The 16,972-nt window shown below is 37.5% G+C and overlaps 1 protein-coding gene across 9 annotated transcripts in view; it reads left to right on the forward strand.

Moving 5' to 3' along the window:
- Window positions 1–16,972, forward strand: part of ALS2 (alsin Rho guanine nucleotide exchange factor ALS2) — an 86,248-nt gene that overhangs the window by 3,479 nt on the left and 65,797 nt on the right. For all 9 annotated transcript variants that reach the window (XR_009564563.1, XM_030854477.2, XM_060302047.1 and 6 more), the window contains 2 exons: window positions 14,132–14,211; window positions 15,455–15,609. Coding sequence is in view for 8 of the 9 variants with exons in the window: in XM_030854477.2 (XP_030710337.1) it covers window positions 14,192–14,211; window positions 15,455–15,609 (175 nt within the window). In the remaining variant the exon portion in view is untranslated. The remainder of the gene's footprint in view (window positions 1–14,131; window positions 14,212–15,454; window positions 15,610–16,972) is intronic.

A 16,972-nucleotide genomic window follows, 5' to 3' on the forward strand; every position in this document is an offset into this window, starting at 1 on the left:
GAAGGTTTGGGTAGAGCTCCTTCAAATCTATGTATAGCTTTTTTTAAAAAATTTATTTTATTTTATTTATTTTTGGCTGCGTTGGGTCTTCGTTGCTGTGCGCAGGACTTCTCTAAGTTGCGGCGAGCGGGGGCTACTCTTCATTGCAGTGCGTGGGCTTGTCATTGCGGTGGCTTCTCTTGTTGCAGAGCACGGGCTCTAGGCACGTGGGCTTCAGTAGTTGTGGCACGTGGGCTCAGTAGTTGTGGCTCGTGGGCTCCAGAGCGCAGGCTCAGTAGTTGTTGCGCACAGGCTTAGTTGCTCCGCGGCATGTGGGATCTTCCCGGACCAGGGCTCAAACCCTTAACCCCTGCCTTGGCAGGCAGATTCTTAACCACTGCACCACCAGGGAAGTCCCAAATCTACGTATAACTTTTTCTTCTATTTTAAAGGGAGCTTAAGCAAATATGAAAATATGTTAATATTTGTTAAAACTCAATGATGGGTACATGGATTTGTACATTATTATTATTAATGTTTTTACAGATTTGTGAATGGTTAAGATAGTTTGTGAAACTAGCACCTTAGAATTTTTATATATAATCGGGGCTCTCTCCCGATATGCTTTCTTTTTTTTTTACTTTGTAGCTTCTCTCCCCACGGTGAAAAGAATGTGCCAATGCAGCTCCACTATGTAAAGCTTTTCTAAAGAGAGGAGACAGACTTTTCTGTTTGACTTGTGCTCCTGGGAAGATGCTTGCCTTAGGATATGAGGAATGATCCTTCTTGAAAGGCTGCAGGGGAATTTAAATTCTAGAGACTCTTGAGAAGTGCAGGCATGTACTGATCACGAACTCTCAAAGTATAGGGGAGTGCATTGTATCATAAAGCCCTGCAAGGAATTTGACGGAGTGACTCACATACAAAATTACTGCGGAGGGACTTCCCTGGTGGTCCAGCGTTAAGACTCCGCAATCCCAATGCAGGGGGCCCGGGTTCGATCTCTGGTCAGAAAACTAGATCCCGCATGCCGCAACTAAGACCCTGCACAGCCAAATAAATAAATAAATATTTAAATATTAAAAAAAAAACAAAATTACTGTAGATATCGTGTAGTCATTAACACTTTTTAAAAGTTTTCATTGGTTAAATTTTATTACATTCTAGTAAACCTGAGTTTTATACTGTGAATACAAGTGTCCTAGTTATTGCTCAAACAAAATAATGCTCTTTCTACAGGTATTGATAAGTAAACATGACGACAATGCGTTAAATGGTTGAGTAACAAATAGTGAATTTAATAGCTGATCTCTAATATGACTCACACATTTAAAAACAACATTTTCATTCCTAATCAAGAATACCTGTTATTAGCACTTTCAAAATACTCTAAGTGAAACTTATATCTCCAGAGCAGTATATTTTGACATGTGTACTCCCTGTTCAGTTATGTGGCCCCTTGTTGACCTTAAGCACTGGATATTATTGATTGGTAAAATAAGCCAACATACTTTGAACTGTGTTTCTGTAATATTGCCTTTTTAAAAAAAGTAGCCATTTTAGTAAAAGAATAGTAGCAAAGTATTAAAGGAATAATTTATATCAGAAATTATATGCTATCAAATAATAATAGGCATAAATGGTTGCAGTACCTGGGAATTTGAAACTCAGTTGCTGGTATTATAATATTTATCAGAATGTTTCATGGGAATTTAGTATTTACAGAAAATGCATTTTAAAGAGATAGGCAGTGGGTGCAAAAAGGAGCTAAATGGGTATTTGCTGGGTGTTTATTTTACCATGTTTATCCCCCTCTCCCATGAGTAATATCCATTTTAGAAGATTCTCAACAATCAGAAGAGTGTCGTTTTAGTAGGTTTCAGGGTGAAATTAGCAGGCCATAAAAAAAATAAGTAGTAAAAAGAGAAAGAGACTATGAAGCCTTAGTGTCCCTGATTGTCCAGAAACAGTCTCCATGTACTAAGGAGAAAGGGACTGTTCTTTCCTAGTTGTCTAACATCTGTGAAGTGACATGAAATAAAAGTATCTTCCTTGTTAGGAAGTACCATTAGCAAATTATGTATGAGAGTTTCTATTATGAGAAGACACTTTCCTTTCATGTCAGACATTGACTTTTATAACAGGCATGGAAACCTTCTAATCATTTGGAAGTCCGTGGACTGGTGGAAACCTTCTAATCATTTGGAAGTCCGTGGACTGGTGGAAACCTTCTAATCATTTGGAAGTCTGTGGACTGGAACTTAAGATCGAGGGTTGTCTTCCACTGAGGACTCACTTATGCGTAGCCAGCTTATACCTAGTGGTTACCATGGGTACAAGAATGTACCGATGAATAAGTCATGGTTTCTGACCTCCAGGAGTTTATAATATATTTTGAATCAATGACTTAAGTGCATTATCCCATTAGTAACAACATGATAAATAATAAGTACTGTCTAGGCCAGCCTACTGACTTTATTTAATGCATTAATTTACTGAACTCCTGAACTGTCGGTCGGGATTTAAGGGGTTGGTCAGCTCCCATAGTGGTATTAGGCAGTGCCTCCAGTGCAGCATTTCAGGCTGAGAGGGCTAGGATTTGAAGTGGCCTCCCCCTTTGATGGTGGTTGGTTTGTCAAGCCTTAGGTGCAAGGTGAGTGTTCCTCAACCTTCGGTGGTGGTGGGTTAAGGCTAGAGTGGCAGGATATCCAGGAAGTAGCAGTTGTTGGTGTACAGATTAGTTGTAAATCAGGTGTTTGAGTCAAAAGTTGCCTTAATCCATGTGTAAACATAGACTGAGCCTCTAAAAGCAAATATTTATTAAGCATTTACCATGTGTAAAATTCCATAGGGTCTTCAATTATTGTTTACTGCATTCACAGTATAAACTCTGGTTTACTACATTGTAATAAAACACAACTAACTCAGACTTTAAAGAGAAAGTGTAAATGACTGCATGAAATCTGTAGTAATTTTATGTCAGATTCACTCTATGTCCAAATTCTTTTCAAGGCATTATGATACAGTTTGCTCCTTTATTATTATTTTTATTGTCTTCCTATCTTAATGTCTTGTCATTCTAAACAGTAATATCATTACTCTTATAATTATTGCTATTATTTCACTATTTTAATCAGTACACTTATTTTAAACCAATAAATGAGACAGGAGACTAAGAGTAGAAGGGCCCAGCTTTGCTAGTGTTAAGTTAGCTTTCTTATGCCTTGAGGGCACTGTCTACTTAGAGCCATCATTCTAGTCAGAAAGATAGAACATACTCGTATGTAAACTCCTTAAGGGTAGGAACTTGTTGATTTATATAGGCCTAGTCTGTCTACAGGTATTTATTGAGTACTTGTTGTATGTCAGGACTATATTAAGCAGCTGGGATATAATAGAGCATAAGATGTTTTTGGCTTCCGTGGAAGTTTTATATTAGTTCCATACCTGGAGTACAGTAGGTGAGAAAACTACATGTGATTTTAGTTGCTGAAATTTAATTAAAGTTAATATACTAACTTTTACTAAATTATTAAGGGAAAAGGACTTTGTCCAGAGAATAAAGTTTACTAGATGTGTATACATAGAATGCTACATGATTTAATTTTCTTTTTGCATTTGGAATACTAGTCCATTAACACATTTCTGTTTCATATTTTAAAATTTTTATTTATATTCTGCCTTGTTCCTAAAAGGCAGTTTACAGAAATGTGTAAATGTGGCAAAATAAAATAAAGAGACAGAATGAATGGAACCAGGTGTGAGATTAGAAAACATAGCACACATACTGTGAAGTCCTAGTCACTTACAGGTGCCATCATGTGGGACTCTTATCCTCCCACCACAAAATCTATAATCCTGCCTGTATCTGTACCTGTTGTTTTGTTTCTTTTTAAAATGTAGACCCTTTCTCTTGTGAAAGACCAGTCCCACTGCATGCGTGTTCCGGACGCCATCCTCTTCCACTTTTGTCCAGGATTTTGGTTCTGCCCTCTGTCCTTGTCTCCCTTGCATCTAGGATCCATGTCATTGTCCTACAAACATGTTCAGCTGTCTCTCATCTTCCCCCACCCCCCAAAATTACACCCTTGATCTTCATGTTTCTGTCCACCTGCTTCTCCATTTCTGTTTGCCATTTCAGTATTTTTTAAAAGCATCATTTACACCAACTTTATTTTCATGTCCTCACCTGCCATTTATAGTCAGCCTGCTGCAATCTGGTTTTCAGTCCCCAGCTGAGAGCCCAGCCGTGTTGACCCGTCATTCCTGCTGGAAACACGCTCTGCTTTGCTTCGTGTGCCCACATCAGACTCTTGTTTGTTCTACCTCTCAGGCCACTTCTCACCTCAGTCTTTGCTTGTTGCTCATCCTATCCGAGTAACTTAACAGCTTGATTCTGTGCCTCCCTTTTCTCTTAACACACACTCCAGTGATACTATCCATTGCCTTGATTTCAGATATTATCCATATGCCTTCCCAAGTTTATGTCAATAGTTGAGACCTTTCTTCTGAACTCCATACTCACATATTCAGCTGCTCACTTGACATGTATTCTTGGATTTCTCACAGGCATCTTGAACTTATAAAAAAATCTTGTCTTACGAGAATCTTACCTTCCACTTCAGAATCCTACCCTCTCACTCTTCCTCATTTCAGTAAATGGTACCACTACACAGTTGTTCAAGGGAGAAATTAGAGGTCATTTTTGATACCTCCTTCTCCTTTATCCCCCACTTATGTCTAATACATCACTAAGTCCTAGTTGTTCTAGGACACAGCACCTCTCTCATTATTTACATCTTTCCACCAAATTGGTAGTCTTGTATGAAATTAAAGAGCCCAGGCTTCCTTCCTCCACTAAGATGAGCCAAGTGAGTATTTGCAGGGAGGATATTTCTTACAGAATTCATTTGGGCACTCTGTGTGAGTATGTTCACTATAAAATGGACTTAAAACTTTTAAAACAAGTGACGTAAATCATTGCCATTAAAAAGTTGAGGACCCCTACCGAAAATGATAGTTGTTTTAGAATACAGGTTCCCAGTCCCTTACTTGAAACCCTTGGGGCAAGGCATGTTTTGGAATTCAGAGTTTTTCTGATCTTTAGAATAAGGTGCATAAACCATATATTATATAACACTTCTCGTGGGACCTTTGGTACCACCCTACAATCATATTAATATTTCTGTGACAGATGAAGATGTACACTAAAGGGGTAAAAACTAAATAGCATCACATTAGTTCATGTTGGTTTTGCTCTTGGATGAGTTCAGGTCAGATTAGATTTTGCCACCAAAAGACTTAAATGAAAAAACTTTGAGTTTTCAGAGTTTTTTGGAGTTTAGATTTCTGGTTACGGTATCATGGACCCATAGTAGTAGCTTTTCTTTCTAGCAATAATTAGAACATCTAGACCAGATTTTTTTTTTGGGGGGGCACTCCCAGATCATGGAATTAAAACCATATTCTCTGCATGTACAGGATAGCTTATTTCTCTGTTAAATGTAGCAGGAGGGTGTGTATCCACCGGGATCTAAAAGTGGAATCAACTCATTAAGGACCAAGCTTTTTGTTTTAAAGGGTCATCTGAGAGTTTAATTACTTTACATTTCACTGTGAAGGAGATAATTTGAAGCGTAGAGTGGTATACTTTAAAATGAATGCATCTTTGTTCTGTGGTTCATAGTACTTAATAGTTGGAGGGGATGCTACAGTCCAGTTTGCTCCTTTTACAGATGCCATTGATCTCTGGAAAGGCCATGTGAGGTACAAGAGGACCCCACATTTTCTGACTCTGTAAATATCACACAGCTTCTGTATCAGAGCTAGTTAATATAATAAAGGCTATGAGGGAAAGTTACTATAACAGAAGAAAAGAAGCAAAGTACAGGGATCCTGACCCCCAAAGCTCATCTGGGGAGAAATATCCCCAGAAGAAGCCCCATGATTAGGCAATTTTATAACAGTTAAAACTGTTAGCAGTGGAAGTACATAAGCAAGTTTAAATGCTTTTTGAATCGTTGAGGCAAGTCTTGTAGATTTCTCAGAGAGGGGATTATAAAAATACTAGGAAAACAAATTTTTTGGTGTACTTTTTCTGTTTGGATACATAATTGAGGAAGAATGTTAGATTAACTGGATTTGGTAAATGCTGCATATTTTAAGTATGTGAGGTAAAACTTTATAATATAAGCTTCCCACATTTAGGTGCAATATTCCTTTTTAGTTATGTTTCCTTACCAGTCATTTCCTTTTTTCTCATTGCTGTATCTGAATTTCAGGCACACGTGTCTTCTTAGGAGAAGTCAAGTATGTTAAACACCATTAAAACAAAATTCGATCTATAAATATCGATAAAGAAAGATGTGTGTGAAATAGTGTACTAGCTTTCTGTTGCTGCTTGTAGCATTGCTGTAAACTCAGTGCCTAAAATAACACAAATTTATCATCTTGGAGTTCTTTAGGTTCAAAATCGGACACCAGTCTCGCTGGGTTAAAATCAAGATGTCAGCAGGGCTGTGTTTTTTTCTGGAGGCTCTAGGAGAGAATTCGTTTCCTTGCCTCTTCCAGCTTCTAGAGACCACCTACATTCTTTGGCTTATGGCTGCCCCCTCCCATCTTCAAAGCCAGCAATTTAGCAGCTCTCTGACACGGCTTGTTATCATCACCTCTCTTTCTCAAGCTCTCCTCTGCCTCTCTCTTCCACTTTATTTATTTATTTATTTTATACAGCAGGTTCTTATTAGTCATCAGTTTTATACACATCAGTGTATACATGTCAGTCCCAATCTCCCAATTCATCACACCACCACCACCGCCACCCCTACCCCCGACACTTCCCGCCTTGATGTCCATACGTTTGTTTCTCTACATCTGTGTCTCTATTTCTGCCCTCCAAACCAGTTCATCTGTACCATTTTTCGAGGTTCCACATATGTGCATTAATATACAATATTTGTTTTTCTCTTTCTGACTTAACTTCACTCTGTATGACAGTCTCTAGATCCATCCACGTCTCAACAGATGACCCAATTTCGTTCCTTTTTATGGCTGAGTAATATGCCATTGTATATATGTACCACATCTTCTTTATCCATTCATCTGTGGATGGGCATTTGGGTTGCTTCCATGACGTGCTCTTGTAAATAGTGCTGTGATGAACATTGGAGTGCATGTGTCTTTTTGAATTATGGTTTTCTCTGGGTATATGCCCAGTAGTGGGATTGCTGGGTTGTATGGTAATTCTATTTTTAGTTTTCTAAGGAATCTCCATACTGTTCTCCATAGTGACTGTATCAATTTACATTCCCACCAACAGTGCGAGAGGGTTCCCTTTTTTCCACACCCTCTCCAGCATTTGTTGTTTGTAGATTTTCTGATGATGCCCATTCTAGCTGGTGTGAGGTGATACCTCATTGTAATTTTGATTTGCATTTCTCTAATAATTAGTGATGTTGAGCAGCTTTTCATGTGCCTCTTGGCCATGTGTATGTCTTCTTTAGAGAAATGGCTATTTAGGTCTTCTGCCCATTTTTGAATTGGGTAGTTTGTTTTTTTAATATTGAGCTGCATGAGCTGTGTATATATTTTAGAGATAAATCCTCTGTCTGTTGATTCATTTGCAAATATTTTCTCCCATACTGAGGGTTGTCTTTTCGTCTTCTTTGTAGTTTCCTTTGCTGTACAAAAGCTTTTAAGTTTCATTAGGTCCCATTTGCTTATTTTTGTTTTTATTTCCATTCTAGGAGGTGCATCAAAAAAGATCTTGCTGTGATTTATGTCAAAGAGTGTTCTTCCTGTGTTTTCCTCTAAGAGTTTTATAGTGTCTGTTCTTACATTTAGGTCTCGAATCCATTTTGAGCTTATTTTTGTGTATGGTGTTAGGGAGTGTTCTAATTTCATTCTTTTACATGTAGCTGTCCAATTTTCCCAGCACCACTTATTGAAGAGACTGTCTTTTCTCCATTGTATATCCTTGCCTCCTTTGTCATAGATTAGTTGACCATAGGTGCCTGGGTTTATCTCTGGGCTTTCTGTCTTGTTCCATTGATCTATGTTTCTGTTTTTGTGCCAGTACCATATTGTCTAGATTACTGTAGCTTTGTAGTATAGTCTGAAGTCAGGGAGTCTGATTCCTCCAGCTCCATTTTTCTCCCTCAAGACTGCTTTGGCTATTCGGGGTCTTTTGTGTCTCCATACAAATTTTGAGATGATTTGTTCTAGTTCCGTAGAAACTGCCATTGGTAATTTGATAGTGATTGCATTGAATCTGTAGATTGCTTTGGGCAGCATAGTCATTTGCACAATATTGATTCTTCCAATCCAAGAACATGGTATATCTCTCCATCTGTTGGTATCATCTTTAATTTCTTTCATTAATGTGTTATAGTTTTCTGCATACAGGTCTTTTGTCTCCCTAGGTAGGTTTATTCCTAGGTATTTTATTCTTTTTGTTGCAGTGGTAAATGGCAGTGTTTCCTTAATTTCTCCTTCAGATTTTTCATCATTAGTGTATAGGAATGCAAGAGATTTCTGTGCATTAATTTTGTATCCTGCAGCTTTACTGAATTCATTGATTAGCTCTAGTAGTTTTCTGGTGGCATCTTCAGGATTCTCTATGTATAGTATCATGTCATCTGCAAACAGTGACAGTTTTACTTCTTCTTTTCCAATTTGTATCCTTTTATTTCTTTTTCTTCTCTGATTGCCGTGGCTAGGACTTCCAAAACTATGTTGAATAACAGTGGCGAGAGTGGACATCCTTGTCTTGTTCCTGATCTTAGGGGAAATGCTCTCAGTTTTTCACCATTGAGAATGATGTTTGCTGTGGGTTTGTCGTATATGGCCTCTATTATGTTGAGGTAGGTTCCCACTATGCCCACTTTCTGGAGAGTTTTTTTCATAAATGGGTGTTGAATTTTGTCAAAAGCTTTTTCGGCATCTATTGAAATCATCATATGGTTTTTCTTCTTGAGTTTGTTAATATGCTGTATCACATTGATGGATTTGCTTATATTGAAGAATCCTTGCATCCCTGGGATAAGTCCCACTTGATCGTGGTGTATAATCCTTTTAACGTGTTGTTGGATTCTGTTTGCTAGTATTTTGTTGAGGATTTTTGCATCTATATTCATCAGTGATATTGGTCTGTAATTTTCTTTTTTTGTAGTATCTTTGTCTGGTTTTGGTATCGGCGTGATGGTGGCCTCACACAATGAGTTTGGGAGTGTTCCTTCCTCTGCAATTTTTTGGAGGAGTTTGAGAAGGATAGGTGTTAGCTCTTCTTCAAATGTTTGATAGAATTCACCTGTGAAGCCATCTGGTCCTGGACTTCTGTTTGTTGGAAGATTTTTAATCACAGTTTCAATTTCAGTGCTTGTGATTGGTCTGTTCATATTTTCTATTTCTTCCTGGTTCAGTCTTGGAAGGTTACACCTTTCTAAGAATTTGTCCATTTCTTCCAGGTTGTCCATTTTATTGGCATAGAGTTGCTTGTAGTAGTCTCTTAGAATGCTTTGTATTTCTACGGTGTCTGTTGTAACTTCTCTTTTTTCATTTCTAATTCTATTGATTTGAGTCCTCTCCTTTTTCTTGATGAGTCTGGCCAGTGGTTTATCAATTTTGTTTATCTTCTCAAAGAACGAGCTTTTAGTTTTATTGATCTTTGCTATTGTTTTCTTTGTTTCTATTTCATTTATTTCTGCTCTGATCTTTATGATTTCTTTCCTTCTGCTAACTTTGCGTTTTGTTTTTTCTTCTTTCTCTGGTTCCTTCAGGTGTAAGGTTAGATTGTTTATTTGAGATTTTTCTTGTTTCTTGAGGTAGGCTTGTATAGCTGTAAATTTCCCTCTTAGAACTGCTTTTGCTGCATCCCATAGGTTTTGGATCATCGTGTTTTCATTGTCATGTGTCTCTAGGTATGTTCTGATTTCCTCTTTGATTTCTTCAGTGACCTCTTGGTTATTTAGTAACGTATTGTTTAGCCTCCATGTGTTTGCGTTTTTTACGTTTTTTTTCTCTGTAATTTATTTCTAATCTCATAGCATTGTGGTCAGAAAAGATGCTTGCTATGATTTCAGTTTTCTTAAATTTACTGAGGCTTGATTTGTGACCCAAGATGCGATCTATCCTGGAGAATATTCCATGCGCACTTGAGAAGACAGTGTAATCTGCTGTTTTTGGATGGAATGTCCTATAAAAATCAATTAAATCTATCTGGTCTATTGTGTCATTTAAAGCTTGTGTTTCCTTATTAATTTTCTGTTTGGATGATCTGTCCATTGGTGTAAGTGAGGTGTTAAAGTCCCCCATTATTATTGTGTTACTGTCCATTTCCTCTTTTATAGCTGTTAGCAGTTGCCTTATGTATTGAGGTGCTCCTATGTTGGGTGCATATATATTTATAATTGTTATATTTTCTTCTTGGATTGATCCCTTGATCATTATGTAGTGTCCTTCCTTGTCTTGTAACATTCTTTATTTTAAAGTCCATTTTATCTGATATGAGTATTGCTACTCCAGCTTTCTTTTGATTTCCATTTGCTTGGAATATCTTTTTCCATCCCCTCACTTTCAGTCTGAATGTGTCCCTAGGTGTGAAGTGGGTCTCTTCTAGACAGCATATATATGGGTCTTGTTTTTGTATCCATTCAGCAAGCCTGTGTCTTTTGGTTGGAGCATTTAATCCATTCACGTTTAAGGTAATTATCGATATGTATGTTCCTATGACCATTTTCTTAATTGCCCTGGGTTTTTTTTGTAGACCCTTTTCTTCTTTTGTGTTTGTCACTTAGAGAAGTTCCTTTAGCATTGTTTTAGAGCTAGTTTGGTGGTGCTGAATTCTCTTAACTTTTGCTTGTCTGTAAAGCTTTTGATTTCTCCATTGAATCTGAATGAGATCCTTGTCAGGTAGAGTAATCTTGGTAGTAGTTTCTTCCCTTTCATCACTTTAAGTGTATCATGCCACTTCCTTCTGGCTTGTAGAGTTTCTGCTGAGAAATCAGCTGTTAACCTTATAGGAGTTCCCTTGCATGTTATTTGTTGTTTTTCTCTGGCTGCTTTCAGTAATTTTTCTTTGTCTTTAATTTTTGCCAGTTTGATTACTATGTGTCTCAGTGTGTTTCTCCTGGGTTTATCCTGTATGGGACTTTCTACGCTTCCTGGACTTTGGTGGCTATTTCCTTTCCCATGTTAGGGAAGTTTTTGATTATAATCTCTTCAGATATATTCTCTGCTCCTTTCTTTCTCTCTTGTCCTTCTGCGACCCCTATATTGCAAATGTTCGTGTGTTTAATGTTGTCCCAGAGGTCTCTTAGGCTGTCTTCATTTCTTTTCATTCTTTTTTCTTTATTCTGTTCCGCAGCAGTGAATTCCACCATTCTGTCTTCCAGGTCACTTATCTGTTCTTCTGCCTCAGTTATTCTGCCATTGATTCCTTCTAGCATAGTTTTCATTTCAATTGTTGTATTGTTCATCTATGTTTGTTCTTTAATTCTTCTAGGTCTTTGTTAAACATTTCTTGCATCTTTTTTTTTTTTTTTTTTTTGCTGTACACGGGCCTCTCACTGTTGTGGCCTCTCCCATTGCGGAGCACAGGCTCTGGACACGCAGGCTCAGCAGCCATGGCTCACAGGCCTAGTTGCTCCACAGCATGTGGGATCTTCCCGGACTGGGGCACGATCCTGCATCCCCTGCATCGGTAGGCGGACTCTCAACCACTGTGCCACCAGAGAAGCCCCCTTCTTGCATCTTCTTGATCTTTGCCTCCATTCTTTTTCCGGGGTCCTGGATCATCTTCACCATCATTATTCTGAATTCTTTTTCTGGAAGGTTGCCTATCTCCACTTCATTTAGTTGTTTTTCTGGGGTTTTATCTTGTTCCTTCATCTGGTACCTAGCCCTCTGCCTTTTCATCTTGTCTGTCTTTCTGTGAATGTGGTTTTTGTTCCACAGGCTGCAGGGTTGTAGTTCTTCTTGCTTCTGCTGTCTGCCCTGTGGTGGATGTGGCTATCTAAGAGGCTTGTTGTCTCTTCCACTTTTAAGGACTCTGTGATTATGCTGAGTCCATCTGGATAACTAGGATAATCTCCCCAACTTAAAACAAGCTGATTAGCAGCTTAACTTCCCCTTTGCCATGTAGCCTAACATATTCACAGGTTCTGGGCATTAGGACATGGGTATCTTGGGAATCATTATCCTTCCTACGGTATATAGTAAGTAACAAAGTTGCAAGACAGTTTGTAGAGTTTTAATTCCATTTGGATTTGAAAAAATGAATGTTGGTTAGAAATCATGTGGCATAAGGAGTAATCCACTTTAAGAAAACACTGTATTCAAGAATATGACACCAAAAGAGAAGAAAGGTCAGCTGCTTTATTCATTTTACCGATTCTCAACAGTTTTGATTGACAGGCAGTAGGACACAATTTGGTTTACGAACAGTGAATCAGTTGCTTGAAGTGTGCTTGTGCACTCCCACACCCTCCCAGAGCAGTTCTCTGGTTTCTCCCCTGGGCATTGTTTAACTTTTATCAAGGGACCAGTTACTCCCTGATCTCTCATAGATGAGCATAGGTTAGACCTGGCCTCAGAACTTTTCTGTATGCTGTGAACTGTACATTTTACTAAAAGTGAATTACTATCACACACAAAGCATAGTACCACTTAGTAATCATATTTATTAAATGAATAGCATTTATTAAATCTGATCAGATATATCTTTCATTTACATGTACCCTTCATCCAACTTTGAATGAGTCAAAATCTTTCTAAAATAAGCATTAGGTAGAGAGTAATTTCCTCCAGATATACAGATGGGAAACTGTAAGAATTCACAGGCAACCTGGAGTAAACAGATGGTCTTACATCATTCCTGCCGGTGTGGGCTCTTTTCAAAGCACAGTGACGATGCCATACCCTTTTGCAGAAAAATAATGAATTTGGCCCCAGTATTCACACATCTAAATTCACACATCTAAAACCCCGTTGCTCTTATTTTCATGAGTTTTGGTGCCCTTAAAAATGTGAATTTCTTAGTTGAAATGCATTGAGCGTTTCTGTCTGCCTGTCAGTATTTCTAGCTCTTACTTTATTAAACATTGAGTTTCTGAAATGATAGGTCATAATATTTGTACTGTTATTTTCATATAGCTCTTTTCTATTAAATGGTAGATTTAAAAAATAGATATTTTAAATTCAAACTTCTTTCTTCCAGCCCTTTGGATTATGGTTTTGAATTGAGGTTGATTTGGGGAAAACACTGCTAGTTCCAATACATGGAAAACTTTGTTTTAATGGTGGAATTCTGTGTGTGTGCATTACTGGAAAATGAAATTAAAACTGTTTGAATCTGATACATTACTGGAGAGATTGCAGAAATTCTTTTAATTTAATTTATTTTATTTATTTATTTTTGGCTGCGTTGGATCTTCGCTACTGCACGCGGGCTTTCTCTAGTTGCAGTGAGAGGGGATTCCTCTTCATTGCGGTGCACAAGCTTCCCGTTACGGTGGCATCTCTTGTTGCGGAGCACAGGCTCTAGGCACGTGGGCTTCAATAGTTGTGGCTCGTGGGCTCTAGAGCACAGGCTCAGTAGTTGTGGTGCATGGGCTTAGTTGCTCTGTGGCATGTGGGATCTTCCGGGACCAGGGCTTGAACCCGTGTCCCCTGCATTGGCAGGCAGATTCTTAACCACTACGCCACCAGGGAAGCCCCAAGAAATTCTTGTTTACTTAATTGGTATTTAAGTGTTCATATGTCCCAGCAGCATTTGAAAAGTAGCCTTAATTTGTGTGTAATGAATACTTAACACATTGAGTTTTCAGATTGAACTTATTTATAATAAAAAACAAATGAAAAAAATCTGTTGCCTGACAAAGTACAGCTAGGTTATGGGTAGTCTTTTCTCACTTTGACATTATATTTGACGATCAACAGGCATTTTTATAAGCTCAGTGGGCAGGCTCAGTCTAGAGATTCGACTTTGGCAGGCAGGATATGAAATAGTTTAAATAGTTTTGCTGTATATTTATTGCCCAGTGAATGTGCACTTGTTGGAGAGCTGCCTGTTTTCTTCTTTTTTTAAAATCTGACAGATAAAATAGCAAACTGCTCTTTCACTGCTCTTTGTGCTTACCTGTGTTTTGCCCTTTAGGGTTTTACATACCTTTTGCAAGGAGGGAATGATTTGGTGATGGAGTGCTTCCACTGACCGATGGACTCAAAGAAGAAAAGGTAAAACCATTTTTTCCTTTTCCCCTACCCTTCTAGGAAAACACAACAGACAGTTCCACTTATGTGTAGCTTCTCTTCAGTTTAATTTTCTTGTTGATGGCTATTAAGTAGGAATAGTGACATTTGTGTTGATTGGTAAAGAGAGAAAGATAATTACAATAAAGCTTGTTAGTGGTGTACACTTTGTTGCTAGTTCCTTTCTTATGCTTATAAAAGGCACAAAATGTCTTCACCATTTTGAAGGTTTTGAGGCCATTTTTTTGGTCACACAATTTCAAGTTTTCAGAAGTAGCGTTATTAATTGTAATTCTATCCTTAGAGAACTCGGCGCCATGAATGATGTTTTGAAAGGAGGGTTAGGTTTGTGGCTTTCCTTTCATAAAAACATGGTTATGCCTAATTACAGTTCAGAGGAATATTATTTAACAAAAGTAGAGAAAATCCTAGGTATTATAAAATAAAACCAAAAAAAGTTTCTGTGCCTCATTAAAATATTGGCATCACTGTTCTAGAAAAAAGAATATGAAAATAAATGCCCCATCAATGGCGACACAAAGGAAAATATTATATAAAGGGAAACCCAGAGTATGTTAATGTGGCCTTTTCTTGGAAAGGGAGGCAGTTGGGATACGGTCATTGTTATACAGCTGTGTGTTTTATGTTCTTTGAACTAGGGTTATCAGATGGATAGAATTCTTTGGCTAGAACGTGAGTAAAGCATGAAGGATTTTACTGGTACCTGTTATAAATTTAGTTCTTAAAAATTTAAATAAGAATTATAGAGCTTAAACTTGGTATAAAGGGAACTGTGGATCCCTATTCCTTCTATCTTTCTCATCAAATACTTTTTTTTTAAATACCAAATTAAAAACTAAAAATTTAAAATAAGACTCCAACTTGGGACATGTTATAACTTTAACATCTAAACAAGGAGTTAACGTACTGAGAAGTAAGAATCTTGAAATTTTAAATCAGAAAACTTCAAAAAATAGCCCAGGTTTTGTTTGCTTCTTAGATAGAGATAAGTAATTTGTGGGTTTATCCTCAAATCATGTATTTAAATAGTAATTTTACCTCTGCTCCTGTGTCATAACCATGCCATAAAATAGGTGCCGAACTGTCTGACTCAGTCACCCATGTACTGGTAAAAGGTATAAATCTCATGACAGTATGAAGGACAAAAGATACAGTTCTGACCTGGAGGAACAAGCTATTTTTAAGCTATTTTTCTTGATGTTTGTAGCTCAACAGAAGCTGAAGGATCCAAAGAAAGAGGCCTGGTCCATGTGTGGCAGGCAGGCTCCTGTTCTGTAACACCAGAGAGATTGCCAGGCTGGGGAGGAAAGACTGTTCTTCATGCGGCCCTTGGAGTGAAACATGGAGTTCTTCTGACTGAAGGTATTGAAAAGAACGGCTTAGCCAACACTAACTGAGACTCTGACCAGGGTCGGAGCGTATAGTAGCCGCTGAGAGTTACTGGGTACGAGGGATTCTGAGTGAACTTTGCTGGAACTTATGCTTTTTTTGTTTTCAAAATATGTTCTTACTCCCTTCATCAGAAATCAGATGAGTTCTTATATTTAAGATGTACCATAACTAGAATAAAAGGGAGAATTACAGTTTAAAAATTTTAGTAGTGATAAGTATATGAAAAATGAGATTTTTTAAAAGATTACATATTCAGAGACCCTTTTACTATACCTTTGTTCATTAAATGTATCAGAATGATAATGCTAATAATAGCTAATGTTTATTAAACAATTATATGTGCCAGGCACTGCACTAAGCACTTTGTATGTATTATCTCACTGAGTCCTCACAACCACCTTATGAGGTAGCTGTTGTTATTATCCCCACTTCACAGATGAGGAAGCTGAAGGTCAGGGAGGTTAAATTGTTTTCCCAAGCACACACGACTATTTAAAGGGTCAGAGTTAGGATGGGAACCCAGAGAGTCTAATTTCAAAATTTGCTTTTTAAATCTCTTGGCTGTACTGTCTCAGTACCGTTTCTCTCAGGCATAAATAGCAGCTCATAAGAACATATAATAAAATCTACAAATCTATATCAGAAACATAGGCTATAATTTATAGAGAGCTCTGCCTTTAATTTTGATGGTACTTCACCGACTAAGTCATGGCAAATTTGATTTGGGTCAGGACTGCCATCAGCTTCACTAATTTATAAATTTCTACTCTGTAAGTATTAAGTATTTAACAATGCTTTGGTATTTTCCTTGTAGGAACTAAGGGAAGACAGATTCTAGGAAACAAAGCTTAAATCTGACCATGGTGGTTTTTGGGGGCAAACATGGATTTCTTTCTAATTTCTTTATAATTATGTCACTTTTATTATAATAATACATAATACTATTATTATTATTGTATTAGGCCAGAATTTGGAGAAAGCCTTATTTTTCAAATGTGAACTATATCCAGTACCTGTGGGCTTCAAAATCTATAGTTCTCAAACATTATATAAATAGAATTCTGTTACTGTCGTTTTATTAGCCCCTCAGTAAGATATTTAGGAATCCTTCATGAGCATATCTTTAAACATATAGAATCAAACCTAAAAGCCTGGGAAAACTGAGGGAAAACTTAAAAAAAAAAGGTAAATAACCTATGTTCATGTTTGAGCAGTGTTCTGGTTTAAGTGTCAAAGTAACAAAAAATCTCAGCTCACACAAATGTGTAGCTTGAAATGGCACAAAGATCTCTGGTACTTTCTTTTCTAAGTGAGGAAGTGGTACTGATTCAAG

Source organism: Globicephala melas, chromosome 7 (assembly GCF_963455315.2).
Source record: "Globicephala melas chromosome 7, mGloMel1.2, whole genome shotgun sequence".
NCBI classification, from domain to species: domain Eukaryota; kingdom Metazoa; phylum Chordata; class Mammalia; order Artiodactyla; family Delphinidae; genus Globicephala; species Globicephala melas.